At 34.9% G+C, this 18606-nt stretch overlaps 1 protein-coding gene across 29 annotated transcripts in view; it reads right to left on the bottom strand.

The window, feature by feature from the left end:
* Positions 1–18606, bottom strand: part of LOC143222270 (plasma membrane calcium-transporting ATPase 2-like) — a 251808-nt gene that overhangs the window by 112014 nt on the left and 121188 nt on the right. For 13 of the 29 annotated variants that reach the window (XM_076448541.1, XM_076448542.1, XM_076448543.1 and 10 more), the window contains exon 2: positions 8025–8095. Coding sequence is in view for 14 of the 29 variants with exons in the window: in XM_076448546.1 (XP_076304661.1) it covers positions 7840–7930 (91 nt within the window). In the remaining 15 variants the exon portion in view is untranslated. Of the gene's footprint in view, positions 1–2491; positions 2586–7839; positions 7999–8024; positions 8096–18606 lie in introns of those variants that run through there. The other 16 variants (XM_076448555.1, XM_076448556.1, XM_076448557.1 and 13 more) reach the window with 4 other exon arrangements.

Below are 18606 nucleotides of genomic sequence, written 5' to 3'. Positions count from 1 at the left end.
TGAAATATTCTAGACTCATGCTAAATCAAGCTTTCTTTACTTTATGTAGTTTTGAAGTATCACTTACCTGTAGAGGAACAATAAGTTTCCACAATACGATTACAAGTATCTTTGCCATATAATATTACATTGTTTTGATGCACTGAACGTGAGTAAAAACAATTTGCAGGACTTGAAATATAGTCCCTCACTTATATCTATCAACTTAAAACACTTTAGATACATAAATAGCATGTGATTATCCTGTCACAATTAATGATAAATAATTGTTAAACGGACTGATGCGTAAATTAATTACAAAAAGAAGAAAGAATCAATGAGTGGCGTAATATCTAATTTATTCTTTATTTCTCTAATATCTCTGCAGTAGAGTAGTTTCGCAGTATTCACGACTCATCAGTTCTTCTGAGGAGTAAGTAATCGAACTCGTATTGATGATGTCCAAGCGTTTTCAGGGTTTGATTCAGTGCCGTACCGAAGCTTAATGGCGCCCCCAACGCATTAGTTCGCTTTATTGTCAGTGGGCAATCGGTGTCCCACTTCAAGTTGGCACAATGTTCATGGTCCTAGTTTGATAAAAAAGTTCTTTATTCATCAAAAATACGTTAAAATTCTTTAAGTATTTGAATTATTTGTAACCATACTGTTACAATTAGTTGTTTATACATACGCAACGGAAAAGCTGGTAAATTTCTGTTTACCCACAATCCATTTTTAGTATCGTTTTTATATAGCATCCTATTTTTACATTTATTGTTTGAGGCACCATTAAAATGTAGTGGAATAATTTTTGTTTACGATACACTGTTGTGAAGTACCCTAGATTTAAAATAATCTATACCAACAATACATTATAGCAATTCGTCTTCATATTATACTAGAAAAAGTACCCGTCTCCAGCAACGGGAAAAGTTTAAGTTTGGTTTGTTTTGTTTTGAATTTCGCACAAAGCTACAAAAGGGCTATCTGCACTAGCCGTCCCTAATTTAGCAGTGTAAGACTAGAAGGAACGCAGCTAGTCATCACCACCCACCGCCAACTCCTGGGCTACTCTTTTACCAACGAATAGTGAAATTGACCGTAACATTATAAGGCCCCCGCGGTTGAAAGGGCGAACATGTTTGGTGTAACGGGAATTCGAACCCCGACCCTCAGATTACGAGTCCAGCATCTTAGCTATCTGGCTTGACCGTCACATTACAACGACTCACGGCTGAAAAGGGCGAGCATGTTTGGTGTGACGGGAATTCGAATCCCGACCCTCAAATTACGAGTCGAGAGTTTTAACCATCTGGCCATATCGGGCCTACTCTTGAGAAAGAACAACAACTTACATTATTGAAGAATGGCTTTTATGATAGATTGTAGTGTTCATTTGTAGTATTGTACCGACAATAACACTCACACACATATATTTTAGATGTTTGAAAACAACATACAATAATAAATTGCTCTTAAGTGTGTATTTGCTAATTACTTCAATACATTTCTATGAACCGTATTCTTTCGTTAGCCTGATTGTAATTAATCACGTCAAACTGACCAGTTTCGAAATTCTCGCGCGAAAACTGTTCGTTAAAGTTTGAAGTCCTTAACTGTATAACAATGATAACAATGAACAAAAGAGCATTTACGATAGTCTTCCACAAATCTTAAATTCTCGCAAATGGCGCACAATACGAAAAGTGAAAATCTTGTTTGTTACTTAGTTGAATTCACTCAAACACAATTTTAGTCTATCAAATTTTACGCATGAAACATTATTATTATTGTATCTTAGGTCAAACTCTGATGACTTTAATAATATTCCGACTTAAGTACCTCTACCTTTAATTTTTTTTTAAATGGTACTTATTGTTGTATAACTATACACGACCAGCAGCATACATAACACCACAGCAACCATACTATTGCGCTACAAACCCCCTTGGGTCATCAAACGGCTTGCGCGCACACATGGACACATTTCAATTTCCTAATTAGTCAAAGTTAAATATCAGTGTATAGCAATAATTAAGTAGCATCTATTCTCACCACAAACTTTCTCGCGTAATATTTTTTATTATTTATCTCAGACAATTATCCTTACATGACAAATTATTTTCACAGTACACATTCTTTTAAAAATATATAACTTCTAGGAAAGTGGTTCTCACAAAATTATTATCCTCAGAATACGGTTTTCCACCCAACATATTTTACTATAAGAATACTTATTTCTACATCCATATCTGATCATATATTCAGATCACTTGCTTACGACCACTTATCCTTTTTGAACATATATTGCTGCCGTACTATTTGTTCTTCCAAAACGTATATCCATCACATTTAATGACTCCTTTACGAGATATCTTTCAAATTAGCCATATTCTTTATACTATAAAAAACAGAAGTTATTTCTAAGAAATCGTTAGAGGCTCTTCATGGTATATATCTTAATCATTTTTCAAGAAATTAATTTTCGAAACCAATAATTAGTCCAACTTACCTTGAATAATTTGTTGAAATTAATTAACTATCATCAAAATAAACTAATTTCAACAATTTTTGTATGGAAGGATTCGAGTATCTCTTGTATGGTTTATGAATGCTTGATAATATTTAGTGTAAGTATAGATGCAACACTTGGTAATAAAACTAAACGCACGTATAGGTGTAGCATGTGATAGTAAGACACACTGCATGTATAGGTGCAACACCTGCTAGTAAAATTAGATAAACGTACAGGTGTAAAATGCTACAGCAAGACTCGACGTATTTGTAAAGGCACAATACACACAAAAACATTGTCTACAATATTAGAATAGGGAAATAAATGTATTTTGGGCCACCATGTTTATTTCACACCTTAAAAATTTGGTCGTGTGGTTTATATATCTCGAGCATAAAGTCTAACCCAGTTACCTCCGAAACTAAGGGTACATTTTATAATTCCACATTGTAGCTTGTACCCCATGATCTTTTCAGTTGATACAGCGTTTTTGTTTCGGCTTGTTTTTGAGTTAAAATAACAAACTAATATATATATACATATATGTATGTATAGCTTTAGAAATACAGGAATTCCCTTGCTATAAAATTGTCTTTTAAAATCAAAGGAAGTGGCAAATAAGAAAGTAAGACGGCTGAACTTTGAAGTATCTAACCTTAAAAAAAATCTATATGTCCCTACTGGGTTGTACATGGTCTGATGGTAAGCGTGTCCCGACCGTAATTTCATAGACGGTCGTGTTCTGTTATTGCAAAAAAAAAAAAAAAAAAAGAGGAGGGTGTTTCGCACACTGGGGGCTTGGGTGCGCTTAATAGTGATGCTTAAGATCCACTGTTCAGTCAAACACGAATTGACAGTGGGTGCTGTGGACTGACTGCATCACCCTTAGTCTATCAGTTTCAAATTAGGAACAGCAAATTTAGTCAGAATGTTTACAAATTGAGACTCGATTAACCGAGAGTGTGGAACTATGAAACTTCATTGAAGACAAAAATACAGTATATAAACTTAGAAGTTTCTCTCTTTCTCTCTTTTTTCCTTTTCCATCAAGGTTTCTATATATTTGACTACTTCCTTAATAATGACATCATGCTAGAGGATCACGAAGTTAAACCATTGGACTGTCTGTAATTACCTTCCTCTGTAAGTGTAACTGGATATCAGTATAACTTTGTTTAAGCATCATGAAGGAAAAAATGTAATAGTAGCAGTGAAAATGTGTTTGTTTGTTTTAAATGAAAAGCTACACAACGGTTTATCTCGAAGGGAATCTGACTCCAGAATTTAGCGTAGTAAGTTAATAAACTTACTGCTGATCACCAGGGGGCGACAGTGAAAATTTTATTTGTTTGTTTTGGAATTTCGCACAAAGCTACTCGAGGGCTATCTGTGCTAGCCGTCCTTAATTTAGCAGTGTAAGACTAGAGGGAAGGCAGCTAGTCATCACCACCCACCGCCAACTCTTGGGCTACTCTTTTACCAACGAATAGCGGGATTGGCCGTTACATTATACGCCCCCACGGCTGGGAGGGCGAGCATGTTTAGCGCTACGCGAGCGCGAACCCGCGACCCTCGGATTACGAGTCGCACGCCTTACGCGCTTGGCCATGCCAGGCCAGTGAAAATTAATTCTTTCAAGATACGTGTCAAATCATGATGGAACGTGCTTTTACGTTTGAAGGTAAAAGTAGCTGCTACAAAAGTTAACAACTTAAAACCTCTGTTTCCAAGGTCATTTATAATTTTTCTTTATATAATGGTTCCTGAGATCTGCAGAAACATAAGTTTTAACCGCAGTCTCATAAAGAGTCATACTTTTTAAGAAGTACGAATTAAGTGTTTGAAGATGTTTAATTTCAAGATCATCCTGAAACAATTCCACAGCAGATTGTAGTATCATTCTGAGTGCTTATGTGTCTTTTATATACGTGACTAAACATTAATACCTTGAACTTAGTCGAAAGATCTCCTCTCAATAGCAATGTGAAAAAATCAAATTAATGTGATTATAATTTCTGATTTCCATCAGGGGTGTTATATTATTGAAAATTTTGGGAACTGTACAAAACACTAATGTAGCGTCTAATGTGTGAATTATTTTGAGTATTAGCGTCTTTTCAAACAGAATAATGCTGAAAACATTTTTCTTTTATGGCAGTGTTTACAAAGAAAACAAATATTGACTATATCTGACTGATTAGGACCTGTTTTCAGATATAATAAATACCCATGATATTTGTCTTACATAGCCATATTTTCAAACAGAATAAATACTGACCACATTTAACTTTCATGTTTTTTTCTGTGTTTTCAAATATAAATAAATACCGACTACATTCGTCTAACATGGCCTATTTTAAAACTAAATAAATACTGATCCAATTAGAGTGTTTACAAAAAGAATACATTTTGACCACATTTGTATAACATGAGAATGTTTTCAAATACTGAACATTTGTTTCTAACATGGCCATCTTTTTTAACAGAATAAATACTAACTAAATCCAACGTGGCTATGTTTTTAAATACCGGTCATACTCGTTTAACTGGCCAAGTTTTCATATATAATGTATAAAAGCATTTATCACACATGGCAAATTTTGAAACAGAATGTATACCGACTACATGTCTTAGATGGCAGCGCATTAAAAAAAAAAATCAACACCGACAATATTGACGTAACTCGAGGCCTTGTTAAGACGATAGATTTCTGTAATTTTTTAAATCATTTCCAAAATATGAAAAAATGTTAAAATTTATAAAAAAAGTTGATTCTTTTAGTACGAGCAATCAGAAGAGAAATAATACTCTCGATAAAGATGAGAAATTCACATTTTTCTGTTTCTCAATTTTTGTTGCAGAACTGCAGATAAACTAATAGGATATCATTTGTGGTTCGAAATAAAACTTTCAAGTAAAATAATAACGTACAACAACACATTATTTTACTTTTTAATTCGTTTTAAAATTTTGTTTAGCCCTCATTTGATATCTCTAATGTTGTACTATTTCTGTAAAATGTGGGAAAACAACCGTGTGCTCTGTGGGGATTTGCATTAATCGGATACATTCGTGTGTGTAAACCGAGATGTAGGTCTACATCAACGCTAGATAGGTTTTGGTCGTATTTGAAGTCCCACGCTGTGAAGTAACACTAATTCTAACTACCTCAACGTGTTTTTAGCTCAACACGTCTTCCAAGATATGTGCCATAAAAATATTCTTTTTTATAGCATTACCTTATTCGCTTAGCGAACGTTTTATTTTCCTACTAAACGCGTATTAAAATGTTCTTCTAAATAAAACATTTTCAACACGATTCAAAACAATTTAAATGTTTTGTTTTTAAAATAAACTTCATGCCTGGGAAATACAACAGAGAAGTCCTTCTCTTCACATCTTTAACATTTTGAATTTATTAAAACCAATACAAAATCTCCTGGGAACCAGTTTTATATTTAGCATAATAGCTTGCCTACTGCTTTCATCTTTTATCAAATATATGAAATTCTGGTCGGTGAAGTGGTTTGCTTTGTTTTGAATTTTGCGCAAATCTACACAAGGACTAACTGCACTAAACGTCCTTAATTTACCAGTGATAGACTGGAGAGAACACAACTCACCGATAACTCTCGGGTTTCTCTTTTACCAACGAATAATGGGATTGAACGTCACATAATAATGCCACCATGACTGAAAGGTCGAAGATGTTTAGTGTAAAGGAGATTCGAACTCTCAACCCTCAGGATGCGAGTCGAGTCTTTTAAGCGAAATAACATCTTGCTCCATTTAGTTCAGTGCTTCTCAACTGGGTGAATGGTTCACACAGGGGTTAATGAGATCAGAATCAGAGTGAATAGCAAAGTAAATAATTTCAAATAAAGAACAAATTCAAGAGCAAAAAGTCATTAATTATTATTACTTATTCCACTAGTAATTTGATAAGTAGATTTATTTTGTTTATGTTGTACTCATTCTGGTAGTAGTTTGATAAGTAGATTTATTTTTGTTTATTTTACGTTGTATTCATTCTAGTAGTAGACTGATAAGTAGAGAAGGCAGCTAGTCATCATCAGCCCCCCGCCAACTCTGGGGCTACTCTTTTACCAACGAATAGTGCGATTGACCATCACATTATAATGCCCTCATGGCTGAAAAGGCTAGCATATTTGGTGAGACGGGGATTCGAACCCGCGACCCTCAGATTACGAGTCGAGTGTCTTAATTACCTGACCATGCCGAGCCCTATTGGGTTTTGCTGATAGTGTTTGTTTGTTTTGAATTTCTCAAAAAGCTACACGAGGGCTATCTGCGCTAGCCGTCCATAACTTAACAGTGTAAGGCTACAGGTAAGGCAGTCATACATCACCACCTATCGCCAACTCTTGGACTAACTACTCTTTTACCAACGAATAGTGGGATTGACTGTCACGTTATAACGCCCTCATGGCTGAAAGGGCGAGCATATTTCTTGTAACGGGATTCGAAACCGCAACCCTCAGATTGCGAATCGATCGCTCCTAACCACCTGGCCATGCCGGACATAAATGAAAGTGCTTTAACGTTAAATTGCATATACTTCTTAAGGGTGTATTTTTGTTATTTTTATGCGAAATATGTGGGCTACATCTAGCTTTTTCCCAGCCAGTAAAGATTTAGAGTCTACCCCGCCACTGACTGAAGAGGACATATCAACGTGTCAAAACTGGCATCCATATAAATTTGGTATTGTTCCATTATTGTGGTTTCAAACTTCATTTTAAACAATCATGTCCTTAAATTGTTTGAATTAGTCACTTCAATATAACTCACCCCAGCATGGCCAGGTGGTTAGGGGTGCTTGACTCACAATCTGAGGGCCGTGGGTTCGAATCCCGGTCACAGCAAACATGCTTACCATTTTAGCTGTGGGGTCATTATAATGTGACGATCAATCCTACTATTCGTTGGTAAAAAAGTAACCCAAAAGTTGGTGGTGGGTGGTGATGACTAGCTGCTTTCCCTCTAGTCCTACACTGCTAATTTAGGTACAGTTAGTAAAGTTAGTAAAATTTAAGAAAAACATTCAATATTTACTTATTTTGTCTTGGTAAGTTAGTCTGTTTCAACACTTACATGGCTTTCTATATAGGAAGACGCTAATACATAGTCACTCCTGTTGTTACAAATAACCCAACAATAATTACTTAAAAGTCAATAAAAGTACTACCCATTATTTACTTCTATTATGATTACTCTTGAAACTTCTTCGGCTGCAATTTAGATCTGTTTACACGTCTAAAAGGTGTGTTTATGTTTTATTATTATATCAAGATTATTAACCAAACCCTTTATATTTTCTGTACCTTCTAAGCTGGAAGTCTCATTTTGTGAATCCAGGATTAATTTCCTGATCTCTTTCGAGTAGTGGTGCCAGTAATCCATCACAGATGGCATTATGTTGCTTTGGCTAATGAAAAACACCTTTTTTGTTCTCCCCTCCAACTATCTGAGATACTTTTAATAAGTCTTGTTATTAATGGGTAATTACCTTTACATAATTACGTCGTGGATAACGTGATTCTTCGTAGCCGAACACTTCATGGCGTCAACGTGTTCAACCTGCAATATTGTAAAATAAAAGGAGTCAGTTTCGTTTGTTATACAGCAAGATAAAGCTAATACAATATATAAAAACTGCCTCAGATGTTGTCGTATTTCGACAAAACCCTCAAAATATCAATTCGAATACGAATGTTGCAGTACTAGTTTTAGTAGAGGCGTTGCTTGGCGCTTGTACGTGGGACTCATTTAAAAAAATCCAGTTAATAAGAAGATCAACGTTAATCTAACAGACTGCTATAAAAATCTTGATCTATTGGTTTTTATACAAAACCAAACTGCGTCAATGACAAAATACTATTGTAACATACAGGTGTCCAAAAAGGTGTCGTAACAATATGAAAGCCACACGACTGAACAAACTTTTATATAAACGCAGCTTTATGAGAACTGAGCCTAGAGTTTAGTTAAGTCAACGAGCATCGAACCCCCAGTGACGTACACAGGGGGTATCTGGGTGGGCTCAAGCCCCTTTCTTCCTGACTGTTAAAAACTAGAAAAAGATCATCTGATTCCACACCTTGCTTGGTTTGAGTTATTGGCGAAAAAAGAATTCAGGTTTAAAATAAATGAATCACAACAACTTATAAGGTACAGTAAAACAAAACTGCAAATGCTATTAAGTGTTAATACATAAAAATTCTATGTTTAGTTTCAGATTAGAAAAAGTGTTTATAAGACCAACTAAATAGAAATAAAAGAGGATTTGTATGTTTCTCATAAGTTCTTATCCTATGCGTCTCACTAAACTCCCAAATAGGTATTTGGCTTTTTTGTTTGTAGTAAAACACAAAGCTACATAAAAGGCTATTTGTGTTCTACCAACCACCGTTATCGAAACCCGATTTCTAGCGTTTTAAGTCCAGATACCTACTGCTGTTGTACTAGGTATCCAAACTATGTATAATAATGTTAACGTTTTACCACCGTGTCAAAGTACATATTTTATATTCTTGTATTCTAAAACCCATTATTTCTTGTTCTGTGTGTGTTTTTGTATAGCAAAGCCACATCGGGCTATCTGCTGAGTCCACTGAGGGGAATCGAACCCCTCATTTTAGCGTTGTAAATCCGTAGACTTACCGCTGCACCAGCGGGAAACTACTAACTGTGCGGTTAGAGTATGTTCTATTATCATTAAGTGTGTATTTTATAATTACGAAGTATATAAAATCTTCAAATAAACCAATTACATCATGATTAAAACCCTGGGATTTGTTGAAATTTTATAAGTTGTAACAGAAAAAAAAAGAAACTATAGTAAGCACTCCAAGCAAGAAACCTTTCTCAGGACTCATAAGTAAGGCTTCACATCAAAGACAGACCACTGCCAAAAAAGAAGGCATTTTTAGTACTTATATAAGATATAGTGTACAATAAATTAAAAACTAGAAAGACGGTTTCCTACTCTACAGTGTAGTATACCAAATTACTGAAGCTAAAATGAGTCATGCTTCACAGTGTTATACAGTGTCCTGTATAACAAAACTAGATCTAAATGACACTTTTTTTTTTTTTACAATATACTGTACAATAACGCTACAGTCTAGAAAGACGGTTCCAGTCCTACCCTACAATGCAGTACACAAAATGACTGAAGCTAGAATAAGCCATGATTCACAGTGTACTGTGTAATAAAACTAGATCTACTAAACACTCTTTCATTATAATATAATCCATAAAAATACTTTATTAATGCTATCTTACAACACACTGTATCTGTGTAATAGGACTAAAGAGTTAGGCCTTACGCTACAAATAAAGAAGAATGTTTTTGTAATCATCTGCCATATACTATAAAAAAACACAACACTAGAGCTACACAGAGAAATATTTAGTTGTTCTCAGGAATATGTTACTTATCAAGAGTAGAGCTGCACATAAGGCTATTATTGTAGTTCACTACAATATATTACATGATATGAATAAAGTTGTACATACGACTGGTTTAGTAATTCTTTTCTCCACACGATATTGCCAAAAAAGACTATACTACTCAAAAGTCTGTTTAGTAATTTTCTTCACTGTATTACACTAGCAGACACTCGTTGAAACAATTCAATGGCAATTTTCATAAAAATAGTTATGAATAAATATACGATGTGCAGTCTACTAAATCCTTTGTACCAGAACGTACATGAAATAGAATTTTTTAGTAAGCCGTTTAAAACAGTTTTTCATCATTCCATGTGTTACGTCAATAAGGAAAACTGCATTGCGTTTGTTTCTGAGCAAAGAAGACTGACTAAAATACATTGTTAGTAAAAATGTATGGGTCTTAATGCAATGGGTGTATCCAGCAAATTAATGCGCTCAGGTCCGTAAGGTTACCGCTAAAAGAATTTTTTCCCCACTGGATGCCACCATTCCTTGTCATTTTATTGAGTGCAAGAGGAGATAACTATTATCGAAGAGAGCACTTTTTGACAGTTATCATTTTTTGTAAGTGCCAAGGTGGAGACATTCAAATCAATTCTTTCTACATGGTGGTATAAAATCATGCATGTATAAAATATAACACTACATATGTAACATTACGTAACAAAATTTTTACTTTTCCTTGTTCCTGGGCAGAAGGTGTTATTTCCCAATTGCTTATGCTTAAAGTAAACGGAAAAGACCTATTTTTCTCTTCGAACTTTGCTTTTGTGACCTGGGTAATGAAATTTTCAAATTCATCCCTTTTTCAGAACATTCCAGGCAGATTCAGTGCTGAGTAGCTGATAGAAAATTTTCTCGAACTTACAAGAAGTTTCAAGAACTTTCTAGAACGTTGCAGAACTTTACGAGAATTTTCAAGAGCTTTCCATAGCAATATATATATTTCAGGGCTGATACGTGAAAGTATCACTACTCCCTTCTAATCATTTTTGTTCATTTTCGTATAACTTTAGAATAAATACATGTAAATCTTGATTCATATGTTGTTTTATTCAGACCTTATGTAAATGAAAATGTGCAAATTTGCCAGTTTTTGCATAGAAAATAGGTGAATTTCTAAATTTCATTATCGAGGTCACAAAAGCAAAGTTTGAAGGGAATAATGGCCATTTTCTGTACTTTTACAACATAACCAATTAAGAAATAACACATACTATTCAGGAACAAAATTTGTGTTACATAGGGTAATGTGCGGTTCGTGGAAATATGTTGGCTGAGCTCTATTTTGCATCACAATTAATATAAAAGGAAAATAAAAAAATTCAAGTTTTATAATTATTTACCAGGTATAAACTGAGAGTCCACTGGATTAAAATGCAAGTTTAATATTTATGGTGAGTAAATATATTTAATAACTTAAATCCTACTTTTAATGCTAGATCTGAGCCAGAGATTAAATAAATTTTGGATCAGCAAGAATTACAAAGGAACTGTGCTGGAGAATCAGCAATGGTACAAGCCGGTGCTGACAGTGTTAGTTTTAGTGGGCGTGGCTTGGGATCGCGTAATTGTGGCGTAAGTGGCTGTGTTGCGGGCAGTTAAATAAGCAGAGTGTTAGTGTGATACCAGGAACTGTAGATTCTGGTTGCGTTGCGCATGTTTGAGCCTATTGTTTCTTTTCACTTCAATTTTTTAGAAGTGTCTATGAAAATTTTGTGAAGGAGCGAAAGTATAAAGATGAAAATAGAAATTTAGGCCAGAATAGTAAGAAAATTTTGTATTTACCGTTAAAGGAGGTAAACTTTTGTGTTTTATCTGCAATGTGTTACTCAGTCATGACAAAGCCAGTAACTTGAAACGCCAGTATGAAACAAATCACACAAACTTTTAGTCAGATTATCCACCTAAATCAAATTACAGAAAAACAAGTTAACTGTATTAAAATAATCACTAAATAACCAGCAAACACTGTTGACAACGTTCAATAAGGAAGTTGATACAACGACTAGAGCTAGTTTCATTATATCATTGAATATTGCTCGTGTTAAACGCCCTTATTCTGGTAGTTAATTTGTTAAGAAGGATATAGTTGAAGTTGTTGCAGTGTTAGATCTAAATAACACAAAACCTCTGCAACTAATAGCACAAACACTAGCTTCACGCCACACTACAGAGAGACGTATCTCCCAGGTGAGTGCTGATGTTGCAGGTAAAATGATTTAAAGAATTCCCTTGCATTTTGCTTAGCCCTTGACGAATCTACAGACATGCAAGACAACTCACAACTGGCGGTATTTGTTCGTTACGTTTCCTCTGATATAACTGTGAAAGAAGAGATGTAGGACTAACTGGCACTAAAAAAAAAACAACTCGTGCTGTTAACATTAAAAATGCGCTTGAGAAAGCCTTAACAAATGCTGATATTCCACTGGATAAACTCGTCAGTGTTGCAACAGATGGAGCACCTGCAATGGTGGGGAAAAATGCAGATTAATTGCACTTATGAAAAATGATCCCAGCGTTTTTCCCTGTTCATTGCATTATTCATCGTGAACAGCTGGCAGCAAGATACTTGAAGTATGAAGATTTTATGAAAGTTATTCTTGAAATTGTGAATTTTATACGCTTAAATGGGAAGGCCCACCGACAGTTCAAAAATATTTTTGAAGAATTAGAGCTTGAAGATAAACCCAGTAATGTCTCTTTCTACTGCATTGTGAGGTGGCTGTCAAACAGCAACGTCTTAAATAGGTTTGTGGATCTGTTGGAGCCTTTTATTACTCTTCTTGAAGAAAAGAAAAGATTCTATCCTCAACTGGAAAATGATAAATGGATGTAAGATTTAATGTTCCTTACTAATATAATGAATCATCTACAAACTCTTAACTTGGCACTCCAGGGGAAGGATAAGATTGTTTCTGATCTTACTCAAACAATTTTCAGCTTTCAAAATAAAATAAAGACTTTTTCAAAGAGACATATTGTCAAGAAACTTCAGTTAATTCCCGAATCTATAAAAGGAGAGTAAATACATTTCCTGATATTGAAATAAAATACCACAATCTGGAAGAATACAAAGATAAATTACAAGGACTGCTTGATAATATCCTCGACAGGTTGTCCAATTCTCGAACCTCTGGTTACAGAATCATCTGTTGTGAAAATGGAACTAATAGAACTACAGAAGGGCCTGGGTTTAAAGCTTATCCATAAATCCCATTCTACAATTGAGTTCTGGATGCAAGTTCCATAAATAAAATATCTTGAATTGAAGAAAACCGGTGTGCGACTCATCTCAATTTGCAGCATAACATACTGCTGTAAATCACTGTACTCTGTAATGAAGTTTATGAAGTCGAAGCATCGTGCAGTTCTTACAAATTAACACCTGACGGAGCTAATTCGTACAGTCTTGACAACATAACATCCGGAATTCAACGACTCACAACCAAGATGGAAACTCACAAGACCTATACTAGCTGTAAATAGCCTGATAATTGTATCAATGTCTGTTTGTGTGAGAAAAATATTATAAGACTAAAATTTTGTAAGGTGGTATGTGATTTAAATATATCTAATTTTATTGTTTTACATATTTTCCTCCATGTTTTGAGCAGATATTTACTAAGACAAATAAATATAATTAAAAATATCTGTTTTTACCCCTTTTTATTTTTAGCAGTCTCATTTAATGTTAATGAAATACAGATTTGTATACTTTTCTTATATGTTTCCGTAGTTCATTACCCTATTAAATACGCTCAATATACTTAAGACAATAATCAGTCAGGATTTTGAAAACACTTAGTATACACGTGTGTACTTTGTGATCATTGAATCTAATACAAATTAACAGTTTAAAAACTACGTACATGAATAAATATTATTACGTACATGTATTTATTAATATTTATATAAAATGTATGTAACAAAACTGACATGTAACAATACAAACGTGTGTAATATTTGTTCATGTCTTGTGACTCTCAAACATCTGAAGTTCATCGTATGTGCCACTTACGTTAAGCAAATTTGGCCACCCTTGTAATATATAATACCAACATAAAAATATATATATATAAACCGAACAACAACAAATATATACCAAAACACATTCTCCTATTTATACATTTTTTTCATTCACTTTTATAACTTTCGAGTATTTCATTCAATCAGTCGAAAAAGAAAGTTCAGTTTTTCCTTGCTTTTTTGAAAATTAAAAAAGGGAATACATTTCCCACGGTGTATTCTTGAAAAAAAAACATTTTAATTTTTTTTCTACTTTCAACCGTTCAGAAGATACAGAGCGTGACAGAGACAGACAGACATCTAGCTGTTATAAACATCGATAAAGCGATTAGAACTACACGGAAAGCGATTTAACTTTTCTCTAGAGTAACGCATGGCCAGATGACTAGGGCGCTAGACTCGCAATCTGGCGGTCAGGAGCTCGAGTCCCCCTCACACCAAACATGATCGCCCTTTCAGCTGTGAGAGCGTTATAATGTACAGTCAATCCCACTATTCATTGGTAAAAGAGTAGCCCAAGAGTTGGCGATGAGTGGTGAAGACTAGCTGCCTTCCCTCTAGCCTTACACTGCTAAATTAGAGACAACTGGCGCAGATAGCTCTCATGTATCTTTGCGCGAAATTCAAAAACAAACTCTATAGTATGTTACAGTATTTAGTATTTATATATATATATATACACACATATATATTACTCAACAAGAATAAAGAAATAGAAAATATATATGTTTGATATTTTCTTACTCTATGCCTTTTGAAGAGCATGAATAATCTTGCTTTACAATATAATGTGAGATAAAACTGGAACTCAAGTGGGCGGATCTATTTCTATACGAAGAAGCCCACTTTATTTCACGATTGAAAGGAATATTCTAGTAATGTAATAATGCAATATGATCTATAAAAAGAACATCGCACAGCAAATGTTAAGAGTCGCCTTGAATGGTATCAATGTATTTCAAGTGCAAAAATTAACATCGAACAACGTTAACTGCCTGGATATGATCCAAATCTTTCGGCAGGTTTTGTATGTATTTTTCCTCGTTTTGTCATCCACAATGACGATTCGTTTTGTTCCGGTTGGCTGAGACTGTTAATGGGGAGTTTTAAGGCTGCTGTGTACCAAGCTTAAAGGCTTTATTTCACGATGTTATAAATGTTAGATAATAATTGTTAAACTTTCTTTAATAAAAAAACTAATTAATATTATATGGTATATATATCGCATATAATATGCTAAAAAAGAGGGCCACACTGCCCTCAGTGAGAATATTTGTAACTAGTAACATACTATGTCGAAATTTCTTTATAATCTTTTGGTCAATACCAAATGGTTGCTCTTTTTCGATGTTGCACTTCTGTCTCGTTCGCCACGCCCCACAGTGGCTCAGCGGCATGTCTGCGGAGTTACAACGCTAAAATCCTGGTTTCGATACTCGTGGTGGGCAGAACACAGATAGCCCATTGTGTAGCTTTGTGCTTAATTCAAAACAACAACAATCGTTCGCCACAGTGGTTAAGTGGTAAGTTAGAACGCTTATAATTCTAAAACCCGGATTTCGATATCCGTGGTGGGCACAGTACAGGTACAATAATTAAACAAAGAATGTGGCTTGCCATGAGCTGATGGTCAAGGTGCTCGACTCGTAATCTGAGGGTTGCGGGTTCAGTTCCTTTCATCGAACATGCCCACGAATTTACTGTGGCTGATGTTGAGTAACTGCATTTCTTCTAGATTTTCACTCCACAGTTAGGGGAGGCTAACACAGATATCTATGTGTAGCTTTTCGAGAAATTCAACCTGCGTGTCTCCGTGGTACAAGGGGCATGAAAGACTGTACATGGTATGAGAGAGCCTGGAACACTCGTGTGTGTACATTGTAGAACGGGACCTGAACGACCTGCGTGTGTTCGTGGTAGATGGGCGCGTGGGCAACTTTTGTGCGGACTTCGACTTCATCATTTCTGCATATGATGTGGTATAGGTGTGTCTGAATATTATAGTTGTGTTTATTTTCTCTTGTCGATACTGCTTATCATAATACCCATAGCCATATTTGAAAATGAGGTGTTCTAAGAGGTTACTTTTTGTTTGTTTGTTTGTTTGTTTTGCTTTCCATCACACAAAACTCGTCCTTTGGTATGGAAGAGTATTATGTAAGTATTATAATACGTTAGCAAATAACGATTTATAAAACACAATGAAGTGATTTTTTTGAGGGACACATACTGTATGTCCTGAAGACAACAAATCAATGTTCTATCGAAATATAGTTATTCCCCGAAAAATAAATTTCATTATTTTTAACTAATCGTTGTTTGCCAACTTGTTATAATCCCGTCCTTGATAAAGGCTATGCTAAAAATATTTCTCCAGTCACAAGTATAATCGTGATGGTATTGTACTATTCAATAGTGGGAATTCGCCAACAACCAAATACGTAGGTGTTAAAATATGTCGTCCGTTTAGCCACGTCTATCACCTGAGTTGCCACTGAATAATGGTAATCTCCCAAGTACCAAATATTTAGGTATTAAACTTGTCACCCGTTTCACGAAGCCTCGCACCTGGGTTGACATTGAATAGTGGAAATTCACCGAGAACCAAATGCATATGTATTAAATCTGCCACCCGTTTCACCACGACTAGCAACTAGGTTGTGTCACTGAATTCACGAGTGATTAAAACTGTCTTTAATTATCAACAGGGAAACATATTTCGTACGTGACATCTACTAGCGATAAAATGTTATGAATAATCATAATAAACAACCATTGTTAAACTGTACCAGTTTGAAGAAACTTCACAGCGTTGTAAGTGTGACTCCTGTAACAAACTGTCTGTTGCATGTGTATAATAAGCAATGCCGCTTCTATTTCAATTTAACGTTATATGTAATCAAGCCTATGAAATAGGTTGATAAAATGGTTAAAACCATAGTGCACCGGGCCTTCTTTTCAATATAAATGGTAAATACAAGTCTATAACAAGCTATGTTGAATGTCTCATTGTGCTCCGCTCAACAATACCCGTTTTACTACGAACGATGTTTACTTATCATAACACAGCTTTCACTAGAACTTATTTGAGTAATAACTGACTATATAAGATATCATCATTTAATTTGCTAAAAGCGCGATCTCCAAGGAATATCTTCTTATGTTACGTGACTTGGCTTTAATAAGAATACACAAAGAATTTCCTGTTCGAAGCTTTCTGTGCGTGTTAATGAAAAGAGAAGTTAATGCTAAAAAAAAAACCAGTACGATTACATGAACATATTATACGTAAATTTTTAAAAGAAGTTCATCTCTGTCTTCAGGATTAAACACTTATACTAATCATGAAATTGTTATTCATGTTAAAATCAGTACCTGGAGCTGATTTAGCACATTTTGCACAAGTTGTTCAATAATCTGCACCTCTTAACTGAACAAACATTCATGGAATTTTGCATCATTTGTATCACTCTTTTACTCCCGATGATTTTCTGCAAATGATTTTTGATATTTGCTGAATTTAACACAGACTCATTTTACGAAGCCTAACTTTCTCTAACAAACGTTTAATATTTCCTTACAGCATCGTTTTACAAAGCCTCATTTTCTATAATAAACATGCTACAAATTTCCTCTAGAGCTCATTTTATGATGTTTGTTTGTCAAAAGAAACGTTTCAAATTCTTACCATAACATTATTTTCTGAGGCCTAACGTTTCATAATAAACGTGTTTCAATTTTCGTCTCAGCCTTATTTTTTGGTTTACTAATAACCATATTTGAAATTTTCATACAGCTTTGTTTCCTGACGTTTGTTTGTTTTTCTTTAAGAAACATACATTAAATTTCTTTACAGCCTCATTTTCTGAAACTTGCCTTTTTATAATAAACTTGTCTTATATATTTTTTTAATTCTTGTTCTGAAAACTGTCTTGTCAAAAGTAAAGTGTTTCAAATTTTATTACAGAATTGTCATATCTGTTGTTTTGTCGAAATTTACGCTGGCAATTGAGGTTATTATACTTTTATAGTTTTTGTCATTAGATCCTGATTTATTGTTGTTGTTTTGTGCAAAAGTGGCATGTATAAAACACGAAAGGAAACGTGACTTTATTTTTCAGTCTGTTAGTGACTTTGTGTACTAGTTTTACTGTTTGAATGAAAATTAAACGAAGTCAAAACAACCTGCTGCTGGACACACTATGTGTTAATAACAGGTTTTCTTTGTTTTTGAATTTCGCGCAAAGCTACATGAGGGCTATCTACGCTAGCCGTCCCTAATTTAGCAGTGTAAGACTAGAGGGAAGGCAGCTAGCCATCACCACCCACCACCAACTCTTGGACTACTCTTTTACCAACGAATAGCCAGGTGGTTGAGGTACTCAACTCGTAATCCGAGGGTCGCGGGTTCGAATCCCGGTCACACCAAACATGCTCGTCCTTTCAGTCGTGGGGGCGTTATAATGTTACGATCAATCCCACTATTCGTTGGCAAAAGAGTAGCCCTAGAGTTGGTGGTGGGTGGTGATGACTAGCTGCCTTTCCTCTAGTCTTACACTGCTAAAATAGGGACGGCTAGCGGAGATAGCCCTCGTGTAGCT

The sequence above is a fragment of the Tachypleus tridentatus genome, chromosome 8 (genome assembly GCF_004210375.1).
Source record: "Tachypleus tridentatus isolate NWPU-2018 chromosome 8, ASM421037v1, whole genome shotgun sequence".
Lineage (NCBI taxonomy): Eukaryota > Metazoa > Arthropoda > Merostomata > Xiphosura > Limulidae > Tachypleus > Tachypleus tridentatus.
Note: the sequence above shows the minus strand (reverse complement) of the source record. Positions and strands in the feature narration are given on the sequence as shown.